This window comes from Didymosphaeria variabile, assembly GCF_027946475.1.
Source record: "Didymosphaeria variabile strain IMI 356815 chromosome Unknown scaffold_8, whole genome shotgun sequence".
Classification (NCBI taxonomy): domain Eukaryota; kingdom Fungi; phylum Ascomycota; class Dothideomycetes; order Pleosporales; family Didymosphaeriaceae; genus Didymosphaeria; species Didymosphaeria variabile.
Genome location: NW_026611627.1, coordinates 1,736,451 through 1,761,678, shown reverse-complemented (window position 1 = coordinate 1,761,678; position 25,228 = coordinate 1,736,451). Strand labels below are relative to the sequence as shown.

Here is a 25,228-nt window from a genome sequence, read left to right as displayed (position 1 = left end):
TAGACAGAAAATATTGACAGTAGGATATATGGCAGGATTAGCTGTGTGTCTCCTCATTCTTCTCCGCGACCTGCTCTCCCACCTTCTCCTCGATCTTCCCCTCCACTATCTCCTTAACTTTTCCCCCAAACCTCTCGTCAGCCTTTTCATCAACCTTTTCATTGACCATCTCATTGACCATCTCACCAACCTTCTCGTTGGCTCTTTCCCCAAACCTCTCGTCCACCTTCTCATCCACCTTCTCGTCCACCTTCTCATCCACCTTCTCGTCCACCTTCTCATCCACCTTCTCGTCCACCTTCTCATCCACCTTCTCGTCCACCTTCTCATCCACCTTCTCGTCTACCTTCTCATCCACCTTCTCGTCTACCTTCTCCTCAACCTTCATGTCAGCCTTCTCCTCAACCTTCTTGTCAGCCTTCTCCTCAGCCTTCTCTTCAACCTTCTCTTCAATCTTCTCTTCAACCTTCCCCTCAACATTCTTGTCCACCTTCCCGTCAATCTTCTCATCAAACCCCTCGTCAATCTTCCCCTCAACCTTCTCCTCGACCGTCCCCAAAAACTCCCCCACAGGCCTCTCCCAGTTCCTCTCGTCCAACATCCACAAAACCGCCCTCTCCACATCCTTGGTGAACCTCATCGTCTCCTCAGCACTATAATTTGCCACATCCCACCTCAAGCTAATCCCAAACATAGTCGCCTTTGGCCCGCCTAATCCCGCTACGAATACCAGACCCAGCGCAGCGCGAATCGCAATCTGCGCGATGCGAATCCTTTCGTATTCGCCCAGCACACCAGGCACCCAAGTAAGGAATTGCGTACGGTGTGTCTCGTACACGAGTTCACCTGCGTTCTCGCCGGGGTGCAACTCGTTGAGAGCGGCGATGATGCGGCGCCACGGCGCGTGCGAGTGCTTCGTGAGCTCAAACTGTTCTGCCTGGAGACGGTTTAGGAAGGCGAGAGCGGTCTCGGTGCGCTCGACGCCAATGACGTTGGTGACGGCGTTCATGGTTGGGCCTGCGACATCGGAGGCGTCGAGGTCGGCAAGAGTAGAGCCGTTGAGGCCAGGCAGGTGGCGGAGGGTGTCGGGCCAAAAGGGTAAGGACGATCGACAAGCTTCGTAGTTGCTGATGAGTGCGTGGGTGTGCTTTGTGCGTGTGATGTTGATGAGTGCCATGGCGGCTTTGAGGACGACGGAGGCGGTGATATGGGAGTGGTGGCGTTTTAGGTTTAGGAGTGCTGGGGCGTCAAAGCCGTAGTCTATACCGTCAGGAGATGACTGGATCGCCTGGCGGGGGACGTGCGCGGGAGGGTAGAGAGCCTTGCGGTGGAGATGGATGTTTGCAAGGCGCTTAACATGCCAGTCTACCTCAATTGTGGCACGAGGTGAGTTGCGTAGGGAATGGTAGATGTCAGACCATCTAGTTCATATTAGTATAAATCTTCAGTGTCATATTCTTACTTACAGCTGATAAGGAACATGCGGGTGCAATGGTCGAGCTGGCTCAAGCAGAGCTCGATTGATATCTTCAAATAGAAGTCGCATTGACGAAGCGTCATGGACAATGTGATGGACTAGAATCCGTTAGGTGCTGCCTCAGCCACATGTAGGTATCTGCTCCCTTACCGTACAAGACGAATCCAGCTGACTTGATGTCTTCAATTTCGTATAACAGAGCATGGAACAAAGGGCCGGGGAAGACCGAATGCTCCCTGTGAGGATAGTCGATGGCAATCTGTTGGAGTTCCGTAACACTGGCAACAGATCCCTTCTCGTGCAGGACATGGTCATAGAGCTTTCTCGTGGGCTTCATCGTAACATATATGGGCGCTCCGCTGTCCCCGTGCACGTAGAAAGAAGTCCACAACTGATTGTTTGTCAGAGCGGCCGTCAAGGCAGTTTTAAGCTCCTACACAATGTATTAGAGATGTCCACCTGACTACCAAGGCGCCCAGTCACCCACCTGCACCGTAGAGCCATCAGCAACGATAGAAATGCCGAAGTTCCACGTGTTGATGAGCTTTTCGCGCTCCAGAACATCAATGAAATCATTCATCTGAATGACAGATTCAACATCTCCATCGAAGTCAAACCCCTCCTTCACCAGAGCTGCGCTCGCTTTTTCCTTGAAGTTTTTGGCATTGTTTTCTGTCCCTAGGACAATTTGGAGCTCCTCGAGAGTTCGCGCATTCTCAAATGAAGGAAGCGGAGCGATTGCCTGTTTTTGAGACTGTGAGACTTTGCGTTCCAGTGCCTCAATCTGAGTCTTCAGATCGGCGTTTTGTGACATCTCAACCGCTGATAGCGTAACACCTAACTCTTTGCGGTACAACGCTCTGACACGCATTATGGTGATTGAGTCTGCGTAGTTGAAGGTAGGAGTATCTTTATCCAATTTCGATGGCTCGATACCAGTAGCTCTCCACCACACGTGAAGTACTGTTTGTTCGACATCCTTATCTTCGATGATTCCAGAGTCACGTCGAGTGGAACCGTTGATGTTGCCATTGGTGTAGCCAATCGTGTGAGGAGTGGCATCACCATTGTCTGAGCCAGTGACAGAATCATGCTTTGTTTCATGGTTCTTTCGGTAGGCTGCGACAAGGATTCGAAGTGCGTTCTTTTGTACCTTTCCAGAGATAGTACGTGGATAATCCTCTAGCCCAAGTTGACCGAGGGTGATAATTTCGTCGGGTACGTGCAACATGCCCATATGATTTCGGACGGCTTCCTGGAGCTGGCCTGCTGGATTATCGCCAGGTGGAAGAGTTCGCACCAAAGCCACAGGCACTTCGCCTGCAAAGTGATCCGAAGCACCAACAACTTGTGCCTGCTAGCGGTCAGAAGATTGCTCGTACTTTGAACCGGAGAGTTTCTCGTACCTCAACGCCAGGAAATTGGTTTAGGACAACCTCGATTGCTGCAGGAGCGATGTTCTCACCGCCTCTGATGATCATGTCTTTGAACCTGATGCCAATTAGCAACCTGCATACAGGATACGAAAGCACAGCCGAAACGAGAAAAAAACCTACCTCCCCACAACCGACACACGGCCATCATCCCACATCACGCCGCTATCACCGGTCTTGTACCACGTCAGATCACCGTCCACAGCGAATGAATCCTTCCCCACATTATCACCAAGATAGCCTGCGATCATTCCGGGTCCACATTCAAGAATTTCGCCGGGCTGGCCGCGAGGAAGTGGCTGTGTCGAATTTGGTGCGCAAATGCGGATATGTTGCCCTGGCACAGCATATCCGCACAAAACATCGTCTCCGCGGATGAGCTGCTCCGGATCCGACGTCGGTGCATTCCAGACCGGGCTGCCTTCTGTGGTGCCATATCCAGTGGAAACACCTTGGGCGCCAAGATCACGGATCACAGACCGGATGTTCTGCGGCGTGATGGACGAACCCGCGAGACAAAGGTCCTTGAGATCGGGGAAAAGAAGCCCTGAGGGCTCGATCCATTCAAGAAGACTGTGGAGAGCAGTTGGCACGAGAGTGGCGTGAGTGCATCGATGCGCTGCCAAAGCATGCGCCATAGCAGCTGCTTCATAGGTAGCAGACGGGTAGACAACCGTGCCAGCATTCATGAAGAAGTGGAGAACGAAGAAGTATCCCATTGCATGGCTGTTAGGGAGGACTGAGCAGAAGATGTCATTTGGTGACGCGCCTCCGATGCTCAGGATCTTTGAGAAGGCGTTGAGGGTGAGGTTCGTGTGAGGGCAACCCTTGGGCAGTGAAGTGGTGCCGCTAGTGAACAGTATCGTCACAGTATCCTTGGATTCTGCTCTGTGCTCGAACTCACGCGCATGCAATATTCCGAGTTCGTGGCTCTGATCTGCTTTTACTCTTCTCCCGATCTCCAGCAATTCCGAAATGCTAGTCCAACCGTCTGGGCTGATTTCTCCAGCTACGATCTTGATCACTTTTCGCGCTCCTGCGTGCCACAACTGATCGAATGCAGCCGCGGACTCCAGGTCTTCCACAATCACGGCAGCTACGTCGGCAACCGTGAGCATGTGTCGTGTCTGGACGGTGTTTGTGAGGGTCCGTGAGCTGAGGGGCACGAAGGGACATGCAAGCTTGTGAGCAGCCCAGAAGGCCATGGGGAACTCGATACCGTTTTTCAGAATAGTGACAATGGAAGATCCTGAGGAGAGGCCTTGAGCCTGTAGTCCAGCAGCCAAGTATTCGACAGTGGAGCGGAGCTGAGAGTACGACCACTGAAGGTGCTTCTCAAAACCCCCAATGGCATATTCAGAGCTTTGTATACCATACAGATTGGGAGATTGATGCAGACAAGCTATGGCAAGTTTGTCGGGGTAACTTTGTGCTGCATTGGACAGTCGGGTCCATACCGGTAAAGGAGAGTCAGGCCATTTCCCGCCGAATGCTTCGCTCAGCGAAGACTGGCCGTTTGTGGTCATGTTGGAGTGAACTTGGAGGATAGAGTAGTGTCTGGTCCTGGGAATGTTTGCGTTCCGTAGGCCCACTTATCAAGTGGCGGAGTGGACTGTCCCCCCATTGTGAGCCCCTGTCTCGTTTGCGTCTGCGTATGCTCGGACTGTCTAGCTGCATCATGATCGGCTAGATGGATTCGGCGCTGGATCGTGTATACGACTGGACGGTTCGCGCCCCAAACGTGCGTCCAGGCAGGATCTACGCCAGACCATGCCCACTCTTGTTGTAGCCTCCGAACTTGGTGCCCCCATGCCAACGCAGCACGCTCACATGTGAAGCCATATGACCTGAAGCAGTCTTCACGGCTCGATGCCGGTCCAGAAGTTCCGGACCAGAGAAGGCCGCCCCATCCCACGTCGAAGGATCAGCCCGACGGCCCGGAGCGCTTGACAGGCGACACTGTTGGCGCGGTGGCGGCAGTCAAAAGTGGCAGGTGTCGAGCGCTTGAGAGAACATGTGGGTTCCTTCGGCCATGCCGCCTCCCCGTGTTACGTACATAGGAGAAGTCCGGGTGAATTGGCGCAATACCATTCGGCGGGACGAGCGTTAACCGCCATAGCCGTTCGTCTAGATAACGCATCGCGGGAAGGGACGCGCGCCAAGTATCGCGCCAGCCGCTTTACGCATCCAATAAAGGATTCTGCTGATTGATCGAGGGGAATCCCGCCAATGGTATCAGGTTCGTGCCTTGCCTCTGCGGACATTAAAGCCCCAAGCGAGCGTCAAGCGTCGCACCAGAGCCGCACACACCGATCCAGGTCGTCGCTTGTGCCGACGACCTCAGAGCTTCTGGATGTCGTCAACCCAGAGGCACGGCGCTGGGATGTAGAGAGGGGCACGTATCTGAGGTCGGGTGTTGCCATACGCTAGCGGGATATTTTGTGCAGTCACGGGTCGTCTAGTTCACAGGGTCGGGCGCGGGAAGGGTATCCTTGTCTGGCACTCCCTCCCATCGAGACCCCTGCACCGGAAAGCGGTCTACCTGCCCTCTCTCAGTGGTCCGATGGCGAGAAAGCGCACTAGAGCACATCAATGGGGTGTGGTCTCATGTAGGATCCGTGTTTTGAGTCATGATGCCTACCGGAGCACACAGTAAAGGTCAAGTATTAGCGAACAGCAGACGCAATCCCAGAACGAGAACGAGCACTGACAGCTCCTTGCGCCATGCCCCCACCTCCCCACAACGTATCCGCCATGGTCCGCATGGCGGCCAGAGAGTTCAGACTCTTCAGAGCGCTACAACGATTGCCTGGTCCACGCAAACCCATTTCAATCTTCCACCCCAGCACTTCACTGTGCCATGCCTGTTGGTGCCACGCCTTCGCTTTCCATGCTCCTGACATAGGCTTTCGTGTTGACGCCTCTCTCCACCGGCAAGACCGTCCCGTTGAATGCCGCCATGGTAAGACCGAAGTGGGAACGAATGCGTGGCTCCCAGTCTTCGGCGAACCGCTCTTCCAAGAGCATGGGTCGTAGGTCATTGATGCGGCCGCCGAAAATAGTTAGCATGGTCGACGAGCTACTCGTCGTCAGTAACCATTTCCGCTGTACATCCTGGTTGATGCTCACTTCGCGCTTCCGAACCCATTGTGGAACCGACTCTCACTATACGCTTCATTCTCTTTTCTACTCTCCACCCTCCGACGGCTCAACATCGCACTCAGGTCTTTCTTCGTCAGCAGTCTAGCTTCTGGAGTCCCGCCAGTCGCACTAGCCAGTAGCTGCTCCACAAGTTGGATATCTGGCTTGCTCTGATTGGGCTCGAGCGCTGCATCCCGCCTTGTCAAGCTGGCATCATGTTCAATCGCATTGTGCTTGCTCAGCTCTTCGAGATTGAAACTGTCCCTCCAATACGAGCGGTCAAGGAAGTCGGCGGCGAAGTGTGGCACGAAGAAGCAGAAGCTGGGTGCGAAGTTGAAGCATTGGCGGACCGTGGTATTGAGCGTCCGAAAGGAGATATCGCGACCCGAGTGAGGAAGGATGTTGTGGTTGGCTAGGGCATTGAGCATCGGGCCTAGGATCGCGAATCGAGTCAGCCAACGAGCTTCGTGAGTGAAAGCAGGTCGATATCGCTTACATGAAGAACGTGAGTCAGTCGGCTTAGGAGGTTCGTAGGCTGGCCAATTGAGAGCATGGCCAGGTGCTCCTGCCGGGACTACGTGGCCAGGCTTACGCGCGGGAAGAATAACGTTGAGTAAGAAGAGACCAAAATCCCACGTGACGACAAAGATAAGGATCAAAGGTTTGCTGAGCTTGCGTATAAGGCCCATATCAAAGAAGTGGAAAGGTGGAAGATAAGGGAATTGAGGATGGAGGGGAGATCAAGAGAGAAGACAAGCCACAAAGCGCCGTTTCAGCTCTGAACAACTGAGCAGGATCTACGCGAGTGAGGAAGTTGCGGGGTACCCAATCATGATCTGGCATAGGCGATGTGGAAGGCGCGTTGTGCGCTTGATGAGGTGGTGCTGCAGTTTAGTAGCAACTTCTCAGCCATTTGCCAGCACGGATACGGTGATACAGCATCTTTGTGGCTTAAAAAGCACCGTTCCAAGATACCATAGTGAGGGGATCTGCACGTCGGATTCATTCTTCGTGTGTACTTCAGCCGCACAACGACAAGCACGACGTATTCACGCCTCTGCTCCAGCCTCCGATATGCCTCGTATCCGGAGAACATTAATTTGCACACTGCATAGACAAACGAGCCACACAATCGATCATAGAGCCTCTTTATTCATCCCACCTATCTAAGGGCGTCTTCATTACCAGCCTTGCGCCCCAATAAATACAGCCCAACCCATTTACCATGCCGAACCAATCCCGATACCAGATCCAAGGAGATTCGTGTGTACGTCGAATTCGACCGCCGCCATGCGCATCGCATATACAACTTGCGGCCTCGCCCCGCGCACACGCTCTTCGTCACCGCGCCGCGTGTCTATCTAGCTTACCTACAAAAACCAAGCGAAGCAAACAATATAGGTATGCGAAGATCATAAAGCATGTGTATAGAAATAAAGGCTCTGTGGGGAATCATGCTTCGAAACGTTGCAAAGACAACCAAATAACAATGTATAAGATGGATGGGGAAAAGGACAAACGCCTCGCTATGCATGCATGCATTCAGGCAGGCAGGCCGTTACGACGTGACGTGATGTGAGATAGCAATGCGACGCTTCCAAAAACGCTCCTTGTGCGGTATGTGTGTGCAAAACGCGGGGAAACATCAAAGGCATGTAGGCGGGTATATAGCTCCGAAAGGTCAAGTTGTGCGCGCGACGATGATGCGCTGATGATGAAACGCATCATCGCTGCTGAATATTTTCAAGATCGGTGCGCTGCCGCAAGTACTGCGCTGCGAGCTCGTCTCCGCCATCGCGGCTTTCCTTCATCCAGTGCGTAGCAATACACATGATGAGCGGGTCGCTGCGGGTAGTATCTCTATGCTGGCTGAGGAGCTGCTTGTTGAAGATGTCGCCGGTCTTCGTGAGCGGAAGCACAGTGCGCTCAAGCAGCTCGGGAGAGGTCAGGTACATGGTGGCGAGCTCGCGCTCCGCAGTGGGGTCGCCCTCTTTTGCGGTGATGAGCAGCATGCGAGCTACGTCGTCCATGGTGTACCGCGATACGAGAGGGTTGGTTGCCCCATCTGATGAGGCGGGATCGGCATTTTGGTGGATGAGGCTGCTTCGCTTCGTGTCCTCCCGCCTCACGATATCATCGGCGACTTCCACCATAACGCGACACACGTCTTGTTTCAGACCAAGCGCCGCCAGAGCAACATCCCAGAATGCCTTTCCTCTGGGAGTTTTGTCGAGCATCTGGGCTGGCACGAAGGACGCGATGTATTGCAGATCGCGGAACAGAGTCTTGGGACGAATGTTCGCGTCACGGAATAGTCCTTGGATGACGTCGACGATCATGTCAGTGCTCGGCGGACCAACTGGAGAACGAGCACCGTTACTACGAGGTAGAGGCGATGCATTGCTGGCACCTTCCTGGTTCATTGAGTGAGAGCGACGCTCCTCACAATTGGCAATCGTGCCTTTCACGTTGGTGGCGCGTTCAGTATTGGTGGTGGGCTCGCGAGAGCTAAGTTCGGGCATGGCCCCGAGGGTAGGTGACTGTGGGACAGGAGGGAGTGTCGCCTCTCGACGATTGTTGTAGGCTCGACCTGAACGAGAAGAAAGCGAAGCCACAATGAGTAGTTCCAGCTCATACAGAGCATGGAGCTTCGAGAATGGATTAGGATGCGTCGCAAACTTGTTAAGAAGACGTCGGAACGCGATGTTGTACGGGAACTCGAGAAGACCTGCCTTTTTGGCAGCCGATGTCCCAGAAGAGCGCGAGGTTGCATCGCTTGACGATGAATGTTCCCCAGCAGACTGATGAGCATCAGAAGCGGCGGCGTGCTGAAGGGTGGCGATAGGAGGTGCGGCTACGCCTCGCTCATTGCGTCCTAGAGCCTCTAGCGGGTTGTTACTGTTGGCTTGCTTCCGAAGACTCTTCATGCTCTTCTTGCGTGCCAACTGCTTCCTGCGCTTGCGTTCCTCTTCTTCACTGTACTTGTGTTGAATGCAATCTTCCAAAAGATCGCTAGAGAACCAAGAGTCTGTCTCGCTTCCGCTGGAGAACACTACAGTTCCCAGATCGCTCAAGAGCAACCCAGTCAAGGTTTGCTTCAAATCAAGCAAGAATCTTCGTTTATCTTCATTGACGGCGATTGATTGCTTGAGCATCACCGTGCCCTTGGATGAAGATGCGGTGCGCGGTCTAATGCTGGTAGCACTTGTGGGCGACTGGGCGTGGGTCTGGAACGGAGACCAGAAGGTGGTAGAGGTGTCGATAGCAAGCACAGGGCTAGTGCCACTGAAGTAGTCATGAGAGTCGTTCGGAGACCTCCCCCAGGGGCTGACGTCGAAGCTTTGCTGAGAAGGACGACCAGAAAGGGAACGTAGGCTACCTTGACTTGGTCGTTGTGCAAAATCGAGGTTGCGAGTAGGTCGACCGTGTGTCTCGTACTCCTCGTCTCCGGCGATGGAAAGAGTGCCAACACCCGTAAGGAAAAGATCGCCTTTCTGACGGCCACTGTCAAGAACCTCTTTGTCACGTTTGTAAAGTTCGCTAGCCCAAAGCACCGGGCCATCCATCATGCTGTCACCAACGAGTTTGTTAACGCACTTGTCAATCTCCAAGCAGAAGCGGTGAATCCTCTCTTCGCCTTTGCAGAAAATTTCGACACCATACTGGGCGATCCACTTGGCAGTGATCTCGGACTGTTCGTCAGATAGCTTGTTTGGACCGCCGAACTCGGTAGGAGCAGACATCATATCGACGACCTGAGCTTCAGCTCTCAGCAGGAAGTTGTTGGAGGAAGATTTGGAGAAGTTTCGGGGTCGGTGTGACTGAATCGGCTTGCCGTCGAGGGTTTTCGTAGGCTGGCCCATGATCTTGAGCGCCAGCGCCACATTTCGCGCTTCTTCGTAAGTCCCCGAATTGCGAACGTCAGTGATGTACCACATCTTATCGCGTAGATTCTTCAAGCCAAGGATCATATCCTCGATCGCAACGTCATGTCGTTCTTGTGACTGTTTGAGCCAGACGAACCAGGCTTCAAATTCCTCAATGGCGTTCGCTGACTTGCCAAGCGAGTCACGCGGTCCCCGAGAGAAATAATTGAGCAGGGCCGCATAACCGTTCTTGGTGAGGGTGGGAGAGTTCATCCTACGTAATGTGAGAAGAGTCTTGTAGTATAGTTGGGAGTCAAGGAAGGCTCCGCGTGCTTGACACTGGTGCATAGCTGTTTCCAGCATGGTGACCAACACTGAATTGTTCTCCGGTCTCTCAGGTAATTGCGGGTTGCTGTTGCTTCTGCGATTTTGCGGAGATCCATGTCGAGTTGGCAGATTCCTTTGACTTGCGATGAGGTTCGTCAGTTGACTCTGGCTCTGCGCCTGGGTTTGATTGTAGGGGTTCCTTGATCCGAGAGTTTCGCTGTGGTGCCGGACCGGACCCCTTCCCCTCGCACCTCTCCGATGCGTCGAGGTACGGTTACTGAACGTCTTCGATTCGCTGTCAGGCGTGAGCTCCTTCGGAATCTCGTATTCCTCGACCAGCTTCGTGATAGCTTCTTTCAGTTGGTGGTAGTCGTTCTCCAAATCAATCTTCTCCGGAGGGCCTTCGTCATCACTACTGTCACTTTCAGGTGAATCCTCGTCGTGCTCGTCTTCATCGTCAAAATCTTTGCGCATACGCGATTTGAGCTGTTTGCCATCAGGAGAGATATATAGCACAGCCCATTTCTCCGCACACGGGTGACAAGATCCCGAGATAGCATCTGGGCCAAGGATGCGTGACATTTCAGAGCATGCCATCCTCAACCGCCGACCATAAAGCTCGGTGGGCGCAATCTTCGCCTCGGGATGCTCCTCGTGAGGCATGCCAGATTGGTTAGAGATATCCAACAAAGGCTCCCTCGAGGTATGATCACTAGTCATGGAAGAGGCGCTTGCACTTAGGATGGAACTTGCATCGCCGCCGGGGGTAGATGTGCTGCGGAATGGCATGGACACTGCGGAGATGGAAGAGGCGGACGAGGCGAGCCCCGTCCGCTGTTGGCTTTTGTCGTAATGACTGGAAGCAGGGCGACGCTCTGGAAACAAGGTGTTCACTAGGGTTACAATATCGGCAGGTGAGATGACTATGAAAGGCTGAACCTCGACAGTCTCCCTGGGAGAAGTGATTGCTTTGGCCGGGAGAAGTACAGGCTTCGAAGGGGATCTGGTGTGTTTAAACCTGGACAAAATGCTCTCGATATGCCCGCGGATTTCGGGCAGGATGGGTACTTGCTGACGCCTAACGGCAATGTTAGTCATGGAAAGGTAGATGGTCCCAAAAGTGCTTTCGTACCAATTATAGGTCATGTCCAAAACATGCTTTTGGGCTCGGATGGCAATCTCCTTGAGGATTTTCTGGCGGGCGTGCTCGGTGATGTGGTGTCCAATCATGATGCTGTGTGTCTAGTAACGGTCAGTATATCTCAAATAGAGACTCGGGAGACACGTGCCTCGGGATGGATAATCGCGTTGAGCAAAAACGTAGAAAAGAGCCAACGCGAAACGAAGAAGTTTTGCGCTCCTTTACGCAGGTTCTTGGTTTCATCCAACTTCCTAAGGATGGCATTACCAATCTCAAGGACACCCTCGGGAATGCCTCCAGCACTGGGATCATCGTCAACCACCTCGAACAGGCGTTTCACAGCTCTGTCAAAGAATTCGTCAGCGGCAATCGTGTCTTTCGTGGTCGGAGCGACTGTCTGTGTCCCGGTCCGGGAAGATTGCTCCTCGGCTTTCTCTAAAAGGAATTGGCCATCCTGAAGAACCTGCATAAGGTAGAGTTCCAAATTAGATTTCCCGGGCCATTCACGCATGCCGGCGTAGACGTCAAGGACAGCTTTGATGAACTTCTCAGTTCCCTGCTTGGATTCCATGATGAGCCTGGCACATGTGGTGGCCCACGCATCTGTCCGGCGAAGGTCCTCGGCTGAGTCGGGCCCAGATGAATTAGCGAATATGGTGTAGATAAGAGCAGCAAATGGATCATGTCGCTGGAAAGACAGCAAGCGCTCCACTGGACTAGGACCCTGGGCAGTAGGCTTCTGTGTACCGATGGTCTTACCACGAGCTTGCATGGCCATGACCGAGTCAATAGGATCCAAAGCCTGGCGAAAGGACGTCAAAGAAGCAAGCTCTTGCTGAGAAAGACTGAGAATGCGAGTAGCTAGGAAATCGGGGTTGGTACGGATTTCAGAAACGAAATCCAGCAGGTCGTCCAAGATTTTGGAAGGGACCTGGTTGAGAAAAGTTGGGAAAGACGGAGCCTTGTCGCTCTTCATATTTTTTGACTTGCCAAACTCCAAATCAGCCTCCAACAATGCATGTTGTCGCACGGCGTCACACGAGCTTCGGACATCGTTGACGGCATTATACAGCGTAGCAAACCCCTTCTTGTCGTCAGATCTGAAGCTATCAACCAAAGTTCGATAGGCCAGCTCTCCGCAATGTACCAGACGTGCGGAGAGGGCGCTCGACACCAGCCATCTGTGGAGGCGGACCCGTGACTGGGCCTTTCGCTGCTCCTGATAGCCCTGCAGCCGGATTAGGTGGGCGAGCTCCGCGAGCGAAGTGGCCGATGTCGGTATGGCCGCAGTGGGCAAGTATGCGTCGGTGTAGGACGAAAGGTCGGCGGGAAGAAGGCGCGGCAGACGACCAGCAGGCGCAGACATCGAGGGGGGCAGCTGGGGCCTCTGGGCGATGCTGGGTGCATGTCTGTCATGGCTGGTGGTGTCGTGTGGTCCGCCAGGTCGACTCCCCATTATGTTTGACGGCGGCTTGGTAGAGGGAGGTGATGGCGACCTGGGCGGGGAGGAGGACCGGGGCGGAGCCTCTACGGAAGGGTTTGGGTCATTGACTGCAATTGTATGCGCAGGCTTGTGCGAGGGCGTGTGGCTTCTGGACGAGACTTGGGTGACAGTCGGCGAGACGGCTACCGGAGAGTCAGTACGGCTGCCAGCGCATCGTACAGAGCGCATAGATCCAGGCGAGGGCTATTGGCGAACGAGATTGGGAGAGTACAGAGCAGGACCAGGACAGCTTCGAGATAACAAATGACAGAAAAGGCACGTACGAGGAGGGGTGTGAGAGGCCGGTGCCGACGGCGAGGCGGATTGTTGGTTTCTTCTAATCATATCGCCATGTTCTTGCACAGCGCGCACTGAGAGTGGACACGCAGCTCTATTGCAGCAGAAGCATGCTGCTGCCAGTTGGGCGAGCGGTGCTGGGGGTCGTAGGCTGCGTCGGTAGCTCCCCTTCTCGAGACCAGGCGTGTATGCGTTGGCAGGCGTCGTTGCAGCGTGCTCGGACCAGGCGACGGCGGGGCCCAGGACTCGAGCAAGGCGCGAAACAACAGACTCGTCTGCGCGCAATAAGAGGATGCGATTTGCAGCCGACGCGCACGGTGGCAATGGCGGGCTTTGCAGAGAGGAGCAGCGTGTTCGGCGGGTCTTGTTGATGTCCTGCAGGCCGTGGGACGAAAAGGCCCCGCTGCACGCCCAATCACGCGCCCACGCACGGTGTTTCCCAGCACCCTTCAGCTGCCGTGTGGCTGTCGGATGCTGCGGCCAGCAATCGTTGGCCATGTTTCATCCCAAGCTTCCCAGATGGCGGCGACGGGCCTCCCGCAGTGGCTCGTAGCCGGGTGGCCGCCTTCGCGACCCTCCTACATGGCCTGCCTTCTCATCCCACCCCATCTCCACCACGCCCTACTTCACCAGCTCACGGTCAGAAGTGTCCCTTCCAAGTCCGCCCGGCGCACAGGAGCTGACGACCCGCCGGCGACGCAATACCAGACGTGACGGGCATCCAGTGGATCAGGCGTCTGCCCTCAGCGCATCGCCCCTGTCTGCACTGATGCGTTGTCACTCCAAGACCATCGCGCATGCAGACCGACATGTCAAAAGAAGCGTGCGCCAAAATACCGCGTCCCACTTCCACTCCACTGGCCCAGAGAACCGCTGCTATCCCTCTTCATCTCGGCCTGCAGATCTAGATTGCGCTTAAATTCGACAGCACGCAACACTGCCCAATGAGCCGCACTGCTGCTTTCCCTTCTGCAGCTCAACGTGCGTGAGGCTAGTGTTCGTAGGTTGCATCGCACTGCAAACATATGCAACAAGAATAATGGAAATGGCGGCATGCGAAGGTCATGCTGCTGACGAGAGGTGAGGTGCATGTTGATTTTGTCGCAATCGTGCTATAAGGGCCCATGTACTTGTGCGCTCCCGACCCGGGTGCGTTCTTCTTGAGTTGACATCGTGATGCTGCGCGAGGCCATACGAGACTGTATGAGGCTGTATGTAGCGACCACGACTATCGGCCTCGATCGCAACTCGACGTGGTATCCCCACCGCTCCACGAGTTCCACCCAGGAAGTCCATCATGCATGTGCGTTGTTTGGGTATCCATCGATCTAAGGCGCACGTTGCCCAACGACCGTCGTGCACAGTGTCGCCAAAACAAGCATCAAATATCGTTGATCCCCGACAAAGCCAGCTTACCCTCGCGTGCAAATCTTCCAACGCAACCTTCTAGAATTCTAACCATCAGGCTGCAATGTTCCTAAGCGCGCGCCGTAGCCCAAATATGATACATGGCTTTGTCTCAGGTCATGGCTTCCCTGAGTAGGGGCGCGACACGTTTTCGGCTGTGTTGTACTTTGCGCTGCCACCACACATTTCTCCAATATCCGTCGCCGTCGTGGTCATACATTTTACCGTCTCCACTCTGCCAATCTTCAAGGCCCAGCTCATCGCAGGACTCGGTAGCGAATTTCCTCGCGGCTGCGATGCCGGGCTCATTGAACGCCCAAACAAGGAGCTCTCTTTGAAATCGGCCCTCTGCGGAAGTTGACGTGGTCATTAAGGAGTATAAGTCAAGCTCGCGCTCTGTAGCGAACCGTCGGACTGCTTCCAAGAAGGCGTCACCTGCTGCGGAGGTGTTTGCTTCGTCTGCAGCCTTCTTTTGCAGGAACTCAATGTTCTTGACCACTGAGCTGATGCCGAGTTTCTGGCCCTTATCGTCCCATAACTTGTAGTCCTTTCTTAGTATGTCCTGCAGCTGCAATCCTCCAATGTCCCTTTTCGCCGTATCAATCTGCTCGTAGAACTTGTTGCGGTCAAAGCTCGCGGCAAGCTTTGGACAGGACAGAATCCTGGCTTCAAGGTACTCGACCGCTTTTCGATCATGGTCGGTAGTCTTGGACGTATCGCTAAGGTTTGCAGTATCAATAAGGATGCTTGCGAGGCCGAGTTGGGCAGCTTCAGCGTCCCACACTTTGACGAGTGCACTGTCGTCTGATAGGCTGTCCCCTTGTGCATGGGCAGCACCCGAGGACATTCCTAAGTCCGAAAGCAAATCCCACGATGGTCGTAAATACTCGGTGACAAGACTAGTGCAACTGCCACTCTTTTCGACTATGCGGGGCTCGTCACCAGTCTCGTTTGGTACCTTCCCTTCTTCGTCGTGATGATCGATGACGCCTCCCACCGTATCGCCATAGATTTTGCCAAGCTGGCCCTGTAAGGCGTTGTGGTCTACCAGGATCCACTTCGTATTTTCAGGGGGCAGCTTGGACTTGATAGTGGACAGTTCAGGCAGATCATCTAGCGTTAATAGGTAATGAGAGTCTAAGTTGGCATGCTTGAAAAGCTCCAGGAATTCGGGCCGTAGTGGAATGGCTGACTTGGGTATGTTGGCTATTGGGATGTAAAGTGGAGTGAATGCGTTTCGGGATGGAGCCATAGAACGTATGTATGCAAATCTGGTGCTCTAGTCAGCCAAAAACGTCGTTCGTTGCCTGGAATACTGCGAAGAACGGACAAGATGGAGCATGTCATGCTATCAAGATCTGCGCTCTCATTTCCAACAACGATGGTGACCTTTTGGCTTGACTCGACAGCGCCTCGGAGTGCGCTTCGAGCGTGGGCTAGGAAGCCGCGCAAAGAATTTCTGGGTACAGCCATGCGGGGTGTGATGGTCACGACGTCGAGAACATGTGCGATTGAGATGTACACAAGGCGGTTGGCTTTGTGTACCAGGATGACGTAAGAGCAGGGGTACCTATTTGAGGATAGCGCGTCGCGTCATGACTTCCGTCTTCCCAAGATTCTACCCACCACGACTGCGCATGTGGCACATCAAGGGACCGAAGACACGATCACAAGCACAAGCAACGGCATTACATGAGTGTCGTGAAGGTGTTCTTGCTGAGCACATAAGCTTGAGGCTTAGACCACGTTTTAGCCGCCCGCAGCGACAGAAATCGCCCGAAGTTCGTTCACTCCTGCGCCCGGCGACATGGGGCGGCCCGAAGCGGGCCAAACAACGGCCATCGCCAAATTGACTCGTGCGAGTCTGGCGAAACTCGTCGGGGTGGCTCTTCATGATTGGTCGATCACTCACCGCAAGGCTGTCATGCACCCCCTATTATGGACAATGCCAGGACGTTTGTACACAGTTCCACGCTCCCCGTCCAGAAGCATTCAAACTAGCCCCCGAAGATCATCGCCCCGAACATGGCCCTGCTACTGTGGGGGCCTATTTCCCAGGTTCCGCAAGCAGGGCTGATTAGGCACGCATGGCATATATTGGCCGCGTGCACATTGTGTGTCTGACAGGGTGAAGAAGCCATGTTCTTTCGTCTTCGTTGCGTCGCCCTTCTCGGGCTGCTCTCGTCGCCGTACGTGACTGCACAGAGCTTTCAAAATGCGTCAAGCACGCAGACGTCCTTCAGCTCGACCATCACACCGTCTCCGTCGAGATCGCTCAACTCATCCTCTTCGAACGGTATGGTGGTCCATGACTTCTTCGGAACTCTACGCTAATCCACTTTTGTAGGCAATATACAATCTTGCAATAGGGCATGGCAGACGCATAATTCAAAAATGATACGACGCTACACGACTGAAACCGTGGAATCTATAAAGACTCTATCCGTCAGCACGAGTTTGCTTGGGATCCAGACATGCTCCTCCACCTGCGGGAAAATCTGCTACGCAAGCAACTTGACCATAACTAGTTCGGTGTTGGTTCCTGGAACGTACTACGAAACCGATTACTCCTTCCCAACGCGACTCACCTACACTGAGCCTGCGCCAAATTGCACAATACCCGCATCGGACTGCAGACCGTTGTGGAGCAGCTATACATCCGCCGACGCGGTGTATAGCTCCACTCTTGGGACCTTGACCTCGCCTTTGACACCCGGTTGCACCGTCGGCTGCACGAGGACCACATGTCGTTTCGGAGGGGGCGACAAGGGCCCAGTACCAACACCAGGTGTCCAAGAGCGCTATTGGAACAGTCTGAAGCTATTTTACTTCCCTGAGACCAGAAATGTATCTAGGGATATGTGCGCCTATTCGCCGACTCAAAAAGCCGTACCTCCTGTCCCTGTCACTAGTGAGTATCCCGCACCTATATATTCATGTTCAAACTAACGTCCATCGTAGGCTACGTTCCTACTACTACAGAAGGATTTGTTGTGCAGAATGGGAAGACGCTCTACAAAGGCAATGTGAGTGAACTCTAGACGGCGCATGGCCACGATCGATCTCTAATCATGCATTTGTCTTAGGTTTACATCTCCATAGACCAATTGGAAGTGGGTGATAATTGTGGTTATACCACTGTTATGCACGACGTTGCATTCCCCGTTGCGTCCACTGATGTTCAATCTGACCGAGCAAACGAGGTGAACAGTGGGCTTTGGCCTGTAAACTGGGCAGACTTCAACGAGCCTGTTCCGTGGAGTGCCTACGCTGGCGGTCAGGGTATGACCTTCCCGACAAGGAATTCAGAAGAATTCGGCCCCAGCTCCGACCAATATTGCAAGACAGCTATCTGCGGGTTGAGCTCGGTCATACCTGGGAAATATAATCCTTGGATGATCCTTCCACAGGCGATCAAGCACTTGGATCCTGAGTGGGCAGATTGCGACATCCCAGGTGGCTTCACTTGGTTCGACCCTCCTATCGCTCTTCACGGTGCGCCCGCTTTCCTTACCACAACGTCACCTGATCCGGCAAGCACTCCAGCAACACCAGCCAGCCCAGTGAGCGCGTTGCCCATTCAGACCTCGGATCCCGCACCGAACGATCCTCCTTCCAGCGATCCTCCAGCCAGCGGCCCACCTACGAATGATCCTCCAACCGATGACCCACCCACAAATGACCCCCTACGAATGAACCCCTACAAATGACCCCTACGAATGACCCTCCGATTGACCCCTTCGAACAACCCCCTGCGAATGACCCTCCTGCAGAAGATCCTCCCACAAATGATTCTCCTGCCAACAGTGATCCTCCTACCAATGATCTCCCGACGACGAACGACCCTCCTTCCAATGATCCCGCAACCAGTGGTCAAATGCCCAACAACCCTGGGTCAAGCCGACCAGCACCGGCTGATCCTGCATCGATTCCGGCTGACCCTCCTGCCTCGAGCGGCTCGACTGCTAGAGATCCTGCTCCTGGCTCCTCAGGTTCAAGTAATACTGGAGGCGAATTATCGAACAAACCTCGTCCTACCGAGAACGGCAATACTCCAGGGTCATCACCAACAGGAGCTCCTGCCCAAGCTTCCAGACCACAAATCACAGCTGGTCCGACTGTCATACCCATTGCTCAGGACGGTCAAGGTCTAGTGATCCACTCTCCTACTACCATCGCTCCATCCGGCTCAGCTGTCATCGGTAGCACGACATTCCATCTATCGTCTAATGTTTTGACCATGGTGTCTGCTGGTGGCACCTCATCCATAACCGTAGGAGGCGTAAGCCAGAATGCAATCGGCACTGTGATTGGGCTTGGCACCGGAGGCGCCTTCACAATCACTCCAGCTGATGGTTCGTTAGTCTTTGACGTGGAGACAACTATCGAAAATGGAGATCCAGCACAGACGGTGGGAGATGTGATCGTGTCTGTGGGCAGCGATGGTGTACAAATCAGCAATCTGAAAAACGGGGAAAAGACTTCCATTGCTTTTATAGATATCGAGGGTCTGGATGTCAGTGCTGCACCACTCACTGAAGTAGCTTCCCATGGAGGGTCTGATGCAGTGTCTGCACAGAAAACCGGAGACTTTGCGATAGATACACAGAGCGGGCCGGCTGTAACAAGCAGCCTTGTGCTAGCTCCATCACGTTCAAGTTTGGGAGGAAGCGGATTAGACGATACCGCGGCTACTGCGTCCGCATCTGAGACTGGTTCGGAGGGTTCCAATCGTGACCCCGGGAGCGTAACAAGGGTACCGTCGAGTACGACTTCTGACCTGATTAAGGGAGCTGCTCGGTCGGTACCGATTCCATGGTACCTTGGACTTCTGTCCATGTGCATACTTGCATTGCATATGTAAATATTACCCTTGTAAACTAAAGTAATCGTCAATGCATCATCTTAACGTAACTTTGCACGTTCTGCCCTTCACCGTCTCCATCATACGACCGCCCGTCTACCTCAATTTCTGCCCCGCTCCCTACTCTAACTTCCGAAGCCTCCCTGGCCCTTGAGAGCACACTCGGATTGACTAACTTACCTCCGTCACACCCGATAACAATCTCGAAGTCCCTTCTCGCAACCAGACCCTTCAAATTTTCCTTTGGAACCACTTTCGGCAGCGCAGTCAGGATATGCACAATACTGGCGTCGCTCTGTGGCAATATCTACTCATCATTACTTGCAAGCCCAAAGTTCCCGTCAATCTGGAATGTCCATCTATCAGCACTCCCGCTGTTGCTCATGCCGATGTTATACAAGCTATTGTTAGGCGGATACACAGCGTACCACTGCACAAGCTATTTTCACGCATAGTCACCACGGAGCGCTCTTGCAAATTGATTGATCAGCCACGTACGCGATCAACCAGTTCTGCGCGAACTTCGCGAACCACGACGATCGAGCAGCACCTCGGCAGCTTTTAAAGTGTGCTGTTGACCAGCAAGGCAAAGGCGCGACCGGGACTCAGTGCGAACACCGGAGAGAGGGGCTTCCGCCCCATGGCCGTCTCGGTGTCCTGGATTCTCCACTCGAGGATTTGGCTCAGAGACGGCGATGTTCCCAAATCCTAATTTCAACGCTACCGAGTAGCTCGCTGGAATCCGCATTGGCTTCTCTTCGAGAGTCTTCATAGCCTTTAGCAGCTGCTGCGTCTATCTTGCGCTCGACGTCTGCTTGCCACGCTTCTTTTGTAGGGTATCCCTAGTTTGACTCGAGTCAAAGAACGGTTCTATGTTAGTCGCGTTGCTGATAATCAAGTTTGCGCTCGATGACATGACAGTTGCTCCGTTGTCAGGAACCAAGCGTCGTGTGCCTGCCCATGGTATAGGATTGGGAGTAGCCATTTGAACCGCGAAGCGTAACCGTAGTATCATTTGCATCTGCAGTCACAGTTTCGCTAAGTTCCGTTCAAGGTAATGGTCAAAAGCAGTGTGCCCTCCTGCTAGATATTTGCAATGTAATTCTTATATAAAGCGTGTCAGGATCATGCAAATACGCAACGCACCGCAGACGAATACAGCCAATTACGAGGTCGGGCGGTGTACAGAACAAGCATTCTAAAGGTCAGGGAGTTGAAAGACATCCTATGCTGCCGTCCATCAGGTACAAGCGTTCACCGATTTTCATACACTATATGCTCAAGCGTGTGGGAGGACTACATATTTGCTCATCTGAGAGAAGGTCCTTCAAACGAGAACTTGGTTCAATGTGCCCTTTGCACATGTCAGTCCATAATTTCTAACAAGGCACGTCCCAACTCACCAAATCGACCGAGCAGTTTGCGGTCTGGGCTCCAAATGTCTCGACCTCTCCCGAAGTATGATTGACCTTGACTTGCTGACTAGTCTGTATCGACGGATCGCTCAAGAGGTAGTTGATCGGTTCTAAGCGCATAGCAGAGTGCGCCGATGTCATGAGAGTATTTGGACTACGTCTCAGTCAATAACATATAAAGGGGTTACATGAATGTTAACCTACAGATCGCCAGTGTGTGGGACATGATGCATTCCCAGATTGAACCAAAGGACCCTGTACAGAAAGTGTTAGCAGAAGCAAAGCAAGGAATGGGATCGCGGGCTTACAGATCTTCCTGCTCTAGGCTTTCGCCGTCCAGGAATTTGGAAAAGTCGACAAGGGGGTTGTCCACGTCGTAGGTGTTGACCCAATCGGCAGCTCTGGGCTCGGAGTCTTTTTGCTTTGTGACAAACAAGTCTGCCGTCGCGAAATGGATAGCTTTACCAGCATTCGATGAATCCTTCACGGTAAGATGGGTTGCACCAGCAGCTGCGATTATCAATCTCGGGTCCGGCTTATGCATGGTACGGACGATAGCTTACCTCGCTTCACCCTATATCCTGGGTACTCTCCATAAACGTTTGGTGAACCTTTGTTAACAATGGCGTATATCGCTGCATCATTAGGCGCCCATGGTATACCAGACTCTTCTTCTTTGGTAATGAAACTCTTCTCCAGCTTCATCGTCTTTCGAGCTTTCCCTCCCGACCAAGGATACTCAACTGTCGCTGGTACCACTTCCACTTTCTGGACACTATTAGATGTTCCAAGGATGTCTAAATCCACCTTGAATGTCATGACGTGGTCGTGAAGGGCTCCAGAGAGGGAATCGTGGATCCTGAAACCGTAGTCATCGTTCTCCGCGAAGTACGCGGCTGATATGTAACCTGATGCACGGACAGAAACCTCTATGGAGCCATCATAGAAAAAGCTGTAATCGAAGAGGTAGTCGTAGTTGCCGACAGTGGCGATCCAACGAACTGTGAAAACGACGTTTCTGGCAACGCTAGTGTAGTTCTGCGCAAACGCGAAATGTCTTCGAATGGGATAGTTCGTGTCGGCTTCGAAGAGACAGATGGCATTTGGTACCCTGTCATAGTTGTCAGAGTCAACGTCTGAGCTTGTGGATGACGTCCAAGAAACCTACGCAGCATCTAAATATGTTGCATGTCCGGGACAATCATGACCTTTCACAAGCGATATCATTGAGTTGCCCATCCCTCCAAAAGAGTCAAAGTAAAGTGTCTCGGAAAGTACAGGGTCTGATCCGGCATAATGAGCCAGTGCTTCCTGCAGTGCAAGCTCGTAGATGATGCGCTGATCCTGAAAGTGTACATCGAACAAAGCAAGGCCCAGCTCAGGTGAAGTTGCCATGTAGAACTTGAAATCCATCCACGAGACAAATTCTTCTTTCGTGTCCATGCTGAATCGTCTGCTACCCTCTGACACTGTGATTGGAGGAGGCAGGTCGTCCAATGGTAGCTCGCCTTGCTTGTCAGTCGATGTCCAGGCACCGTCGACGTTGGGAACTGGCTTTTCGAACGTCGACGCATAGACTGCATCTTCAATATCTTTTGTGCTCTCATAATATTCGCCGCGGTAGTACCAGTTGGTCACTTTCCAGTCTTGCCATCGCGGACCAGCCAGGTGTACTTGGAAGAAGACACCGAGAGGCCTAGTACTTCATGTTAGAGTTTTCCAAGTGATGTGTCTTCTGAACCGACTGACAGCAGAGTAGTACTATCAAAGCCTGAAGGCGATGGTCCGTATAGCGTTATCCACACTGATTGAGTGCCGTCCTCTTCATAAAAGACATTGCCGAGACGTGGAGCAACACCGCCTTCTAATATTGTCTTCTAGGTGTTAGAACAATGTTTGGAAAGGTTCTCATTTACTGACCGAGTTCCAGACCTGCGTGGTTATATTCGCAATCTCATCACTGAGCGCAGCGATCCATTCGTCAGTACTGTTGACAGCATAAAGATACGGAGATCTGCTCTTTCCAGGCTGCTCGTTGTTGAAAGGAAATGTGAGCGGTGTGACTGGTGTCGAATTAGTAGCCGGTAGTGGCCCCACGACGTATTCTTGACGGTAAGGCCCTTCGTGTGAAGTAAACAATACAGTAGCGCGGGCGAAGCGGCTTGGTTCATTTCCAAGACCGTCGATGAATTGCAGAGAAACGGACTTGTTCGGTTGAAGCAGGGTGATGCCGCCTACACCTAACCTGCATTTGCGTAAGCTTGTCCGTAATTCAGCCTCTCCAGACCATACCATACGCTACCGTTTCTGTCGTGCTAGGGATATATCAGTAATACTTCATTGATTCCGCGTTTGCTATGTCCCTACTTACTTTGGTGCCGGATTAGGATTCACACGTAGCTTTTGAGTGACAATTTCGGAGACAGCAATCTGCTCGTCAGCAGACAGTGGGCGCCAGATATTTCGATGAGGTGCAGATATGGTAGGCTGATCTGATGGACATTGTGAACAGTCTTGAATGGTACCTTCGAAAAGAGTCGCTATGCTGAAGGCCGTGGCGAGGGTGAAGTACTTCATGATAGCAGGTATCGTGAGATTGGCAGAAGCTCAAGCCCATATAAGGTTATGTAGGAGGGAAAGACTGACTTTATGGGCTGAAGCTGTTCAATACTTAAGTGAGTTCCATCAGAAAACCATTCCTACTTTCGCGTAACATACAGGCTTTGTCTGTGTTGTCTTGTAGGATTCGTGGCGTTACGACGCGGAATTTGGATGCTACGAGACTATCTGTCACTTTCCCTGGTCGTCGGGTAGCTGATTGAATCAGAATTGGTCAAAGATCTGCATGCCAGCATGGACAAATCTTGCATCGCGCCCAATTCCAGGTACGAGCTGAGGTGACAGTCAAGCGAGCGAATGTCATTGCACATGTGAGCAGGGTTAGGCTCACGACACCTAGCCTTGACCTAGCCTTGCGCTAGCGTATGGGTCCAGAACAGCTCCAACGCTGTCGGATTGGTTAACATGAATCACACTCCTGGTATGCATCGTATTCACTACCCGTAGAGCCGGCTTATGTTGGTCTCCAACGCAAGCGAGCGAGGCCAATGAGCACCATCTTTCCTTACGTATCCAAGTTTCAAATGGGACTAACAGAGTCTTGTTTGTCAGTGGCTCACACTAGTTACCAGGAGGCGCTTCGTATAGGAAGCTTCTTACGAAGAAGGCTTGTGAGGCGCCGACAATTGTGGAACGTCCTTACCCCAAGTGACCGTGCGGAGGCTAGTCCGTTGTGGCATCATGTTAAAGGCGTCCCGTCCCGTCCGAAAGTAGAATCGCGAAAGGCTTCTGCCGCAGGCTCCAATCGTGCATCATCATCGGAGCCTTGGGTATCGGGTGCGTCTAGACGGCCATTAGTGTGCGCTCGTGTAGGTTGTAGCACTAAGCATTTGCTCACCGTTCAAGGCATAGATACTATATCGATTTCTATATTAGCTGACTTGCATTGGTAGATTGGGGCTAACATGGACAATTCGTACCACGTCAAGCTGTTAACTCTTCGCAAGTGATGTCTGCCTTAGTCGTCTTACTGGAGAGTAAAAGCAGATGTAGAAATGACGATATACTATGGGGAATGTACTTAGTGTAGGTTATTATCGTTTGCGGAAAGCATGTGGTGCCACCTCCCACGGTGCTGGATTTAGAAGTTCTATCAGGATAGTGAGTATAGGGAGTGAAGTGTTAGTCAGATGTTGTTCAACTCATCTTATCGGGCGTGGTAGAGCCTAGAATGTTAGATTATTAAACTAAGTGTACCAAGGTAGATTGACCAATACTTGACTCCCTATGTCACCATGTTAGTGAAAATCCACGAATTGCTGATTCCAGCGCGGTGGGAGGTGGTACCTTCTTTTCCACAAAGCACGGATGCTTCGCATCTCGCCATCCATTCTCATCGTGGTACCGAAAAGCGGGGTAACTTCCACTCAATGCCATCTACAACGCGACCACTTCGAATGACAGCGTCAACATCCCTCTCAGTTGGGCTTCTTCTAGATGGGCTTGGATAGACCTCCCGGACCCACTCCTCGATGGCAGAATCCAGGGAACTGACAGTAGCCTGCATGTGCGGCGCTGCCACCCACACCTTCAGCGTGCCCACGTCGTGTCTTCCGATGCCTACCCATTTCTGCAGTTGCAACATATCTCGCCGAATATCTGGATCTCTACTAACCAGCTATTTCAACATCACGTATGGCTCGAGACCACCGAAGCCTGACTTAGGCAGTCTGACGCCGTATAAGAGCTCAGCTACCCTGACGCGTCATTTTTGTTCGACATGCGGGACACAGATGTACGTTGCAAGGCAACTTGAAA

General features: G+C 52.9%; 6 protein-coding genes across 6 annotated transcripts; 1 reads left to right on the top strand and 5 right to left on the bottom strand.

The window, feature by feature from the left end:
- Nucleotides 1-37: 37 nt before the first annotated feature.
- N0V89_010817 (uncharacterized protein) lies at nucleotides 38-4,436 on the bottom strand (the record flags this gene model as incomplete). The annotated part of the gene is made up of 5 exons (XM_056219557.1): nucleotides 38-1,365; nucleotides 1,628-1,910; nucleotides 1,965-2,831; nucleotides 2,884-2,968; nucleotides 3,034-4,436. 5 exons carry the CDS (start codon nucleotides 4,434-4,436, stop codon nucleotides 38-40), a joined length of 3,966 nt encoding a protein of 1,321 aa, XP_056066684.1.
- A 1,324-nt stretch (nucleotides 4,437-5,760) lies between these two features.
- Nucleotides 5,761-6,740, bottom strand: N0V89_010816 (uncharacterized protein; the record flags this gene model as incomplete). The annotated part of the gene is made up of 2 exons (XM_056219556.1): nucleotides 5,761-5,989; nucleotides 6,040-6,740. The coding sequence occupies 2 exons, from the start codon at nucleotides 6,738-6,740 to the stop codon at nucleotides 5,761-5,763; spliced, it is 930 nt and encodes a 309-aa protein (XP_056066683.1).
- Nucleotides 6,741-7,775: 1,035 nt separating this feature from the next.
- Nucleotides 7,776-12,751, bottom strand: N0V89_010815 (uncharacterized protein; the record flags this gene model as incomplete). Its single annotated transcript, XM_056219555.1, has 3 exons — nucleotides 7,776-11,322; nucleotides 11,377-11,486; nucleotides 11,534-12,751. The coding sequence occupies 3 exons, from the start codon at nucleotides 12,749-12,751 to the stop codon at nucleotides 7,776-7,778; spliced, it is 4,875 nt and encodes a 1,624-aa protein (XP_056066682.1).
- A 1,933-nt stretch (nucleotides 12,752-14,684) lies between these two features.
- On the bottom strand, nucleotides 14,685-16,045 carry PPX1 (Exopolyphosphatase; the record flags this gene model as incomplete). The annotated part of the gene is made up of 2 exons (XM_056219554.1): nucleotides 14,685-15,843; nucleotides 15,903-16,045. 2 exons carry the CDS (start codon nucleotides 16,043-16,045, stop codon nucleotides 14,685-14,687), a joined length of 1,302 nt encoding a protein of 433 aa, XP_056066681.1.
- Nucleotides 16,046-17,431: 1,386 nt separating this feature from the next.
- Nucleotides 17,432-18,282, top strand: N0V89_010813 (uncharacterized protein; the record flags this gene model as incomplete). The annotated part of the gene is made up of 3 exons (XM_056219553.1): nucleotides 17,432-17,483; nucleotides 17,534-17,598; nucleotides 17,659-18,282. The coding sequence occupies 3 exons, from the start codon at nucleotides 17,432-17,434 to the stop codon at nucleotides 18,280-18,282; spliced, it is 741 nt and encodes a 246-aa protein (XP_056066680.1).
- A 2,481-nt stretch (nucleotides 18,283-20,763) lies between these two features.
- On the bottom strand, nucleotides 20,764-23,428 carry N0V89_010812 (uncharacterized protein; the record flags this gene model as incomplete). Its single annotated transcript, XM_056219552.1, has 9 exons — nucleotides 20,764-20,790; nucleotides 20,840-21,005; nucleotides 21,056-21,106; nucleotides 21,160-21,361; nucleotides 21,415-21,987; nucleotides 22,060-22,547; nucleotides 22,601-22,725; nucleotides 22,772-23,096; nucleotides 23,223-23,428. 9 exons carry the CDS (start codon nucleotides 23,426-23,428, stop codon nucleotides 20,764-20,766), a joined length of 2,163 nt encoding a protein of 720 aa, XP_056066679.1.
- Nucleotides 23,429-25,228: the final 1,800 nt, after the last annotated feature.